The sequence below is a fragment of the Amblyomma mixtum genome, chromosome 2, assembly GCF_055824585.1.
Source record: "Amblyomma mixtum isolate Tamu chromosome 2, ASM5582458v1, whole genome shotgun sequence".
Taxonomy (NCBI): domain Eukaryota; kingdom Metazoa; phylum Arthropoda; class Arachnida; order Ixodida; family Ixodidae; genus Amblyomma; species Amblyomma mixtum.
The window spans coordinates 229,191,626-229,193,321 of NC_143013.1; the positions used below are offsets into that span (position 1 = coordinate 229,191,626).

Consider the following 1,696-nt stretch of genomic DNA (forward strand, 5'->3'; position numbering starts at 1 on the left):
CATCACAGGCGCGTAGTCGGTCTTCCGAAACCGAAACCACAGGACAAAAAAAATTCAGTTCAAGATTGTCCAGCTGCATTACGTGAATTCCATGTTGTGACTGATGCATACCATTGTGCAGCGCGTCACTCCAAATATAAATATATACATATATATGCATCGAACAATTCGGTGTCTCAGCTGCTGGCTTTTCTTGTATAGTAATTTTGCCATACACCAGCCCACCCGTGTTGCCACGTGCATGTGCCTAAGAAGGACGAAGCGATTGTCAGCCATTGAGCCTTTCCTTTCCCAGTTGACTCTGCCTGACGAGTAGCGAGAAACATGCAAGCTCCGATGCTCCTGCTTTCCACCGCCTTATGCCTGTCGTCGCTTTTCGCGCGGAGCGTCCAGGAGTGCAAGGACGTGTACCGGCAGCGGTACCGTGACCACGTCGCTTGCTTGCCGCCGAACCCCAACTGCACCGTGATGAAGAGGGGCGTCAGTGCGGCAGAACGGCGGCTTATACTCGAGAAACACAATGAGATCAGGAGTAAAGTGGCCAGGGGCCTGTACCAGGCCTTTTGGAAAAACCGGGGGTTGTTCTACAGTCCTGCCAGGAACATGCTCCAGCTCTACTGGGACGAAGAGCTGGCCTCCCTGGCTCAGGCGAGGGCCGAGCAGTGCACCGACGGCTTTGGAAGCCTCGACGTCACCGACTACACGAGACGCTTTACGACCAAGTATAATTTCACCGGCCAGAACCAGGCTTTTCGTATGAGCAAAACACGATTGGATCGCACCAACTGGCCCAACATGTTGTTTGACTGGTACAATCAGTCATATAACTACCCAACTGATCATCCAGGTGATTACCTTACTGAATGTCACAGTCCCTCGACACATTGGACACAGATGATATGGGCCGTTACTCAGTACGTCGGCTGCGGCTTCACTAACTACCGCGTCCCAGGCTCCGTCCAGAAGTACAATGAGCTGTACGTGTGCAACTACGCCCCCGGCGGCAACGTCCTGACAAAGCCCGTATACCTCCCAGGGGACAATAACACGATATGCTCCTCTTGTCCAGAGGGAACCACGTGCAACACGACGACCGGGCTGTGCGCCTTGCCTGAAGCCCGCGAGGCGTCTGAAGAACGCGTGCCGGACTCGCTTCACGACGGACCGAAGCCGCCCGGTGAAGGGAGCTCCACGTCATCCCGAACAAGCGGCGGCAGGCCGGCCATTGTTCGGCTGCCTTGCGCCGCAACATGGATCGCCGTTGTTTCTGTGGCGCTCGGAGCGCTGCTGTTTTTAGGTGGCCGGCAACATTAAATTAAATGGAAGGCCCAACATGCTTACTCCAGCTGTTTCTCATTTCCTTCCTGGTGCGACCCCGAGTCCCGGTGCCGGGTGCATGCATCTCAGGGGGTCAGTCTTTAACTTCTGAGTACGAGTGTAAAGTTTTGAACTGTTTAACTGCATGGCTCTACATGAGTAAACCGAAATGCGATACCTGGAAGGACGGCTATGTGCAGTGGCGCGCCACTGCATATTACGCCGCTGAATTCGGTTGGTCGATTGGGTGCTTTAGCATTATTCTCGAACGCCTTTTTAGCGTGAAAGCACTATTGGCCCCCTGACTTGGAAAATGCTGGTGTGTGGTGAAGCCTCTGAAGTCAGGGGCGTAGCCAAGGGGTGACGTCGCGGCCCGCAC

The 1,696-nt window shown here is 54.4% G+C and overlaps 1 protein-coding gene across 1 annotated transcript; it reads left to right on the forward strand.

The window, feature by feature from the left end:
• Window positions 1-324: 324 nt before the first annotated feature.
• Window positions 325-1,696, forward strand: LOC149362855 (venom allergen 5-like). Its single transcript, XM_089573276.1, has one exon. It carries the CDS (start codon window positions 325-327, stop codon window positions 1,312-1,314), a length of 990 nt encoding a protein of 329 aa, XP_089429402.1. The 3' UTR covers window positions 1,315-1,696.

What these genes read in the sequence shown, in the direction of transcription:
- LOC149362855 (XM_089573276.1), top strand. Translation starts at nt 325, where the DNA reads ATGCAAGCTCCGATGCTCCTGCTTTCCACCGCCTTATGCCTGTCGTCG.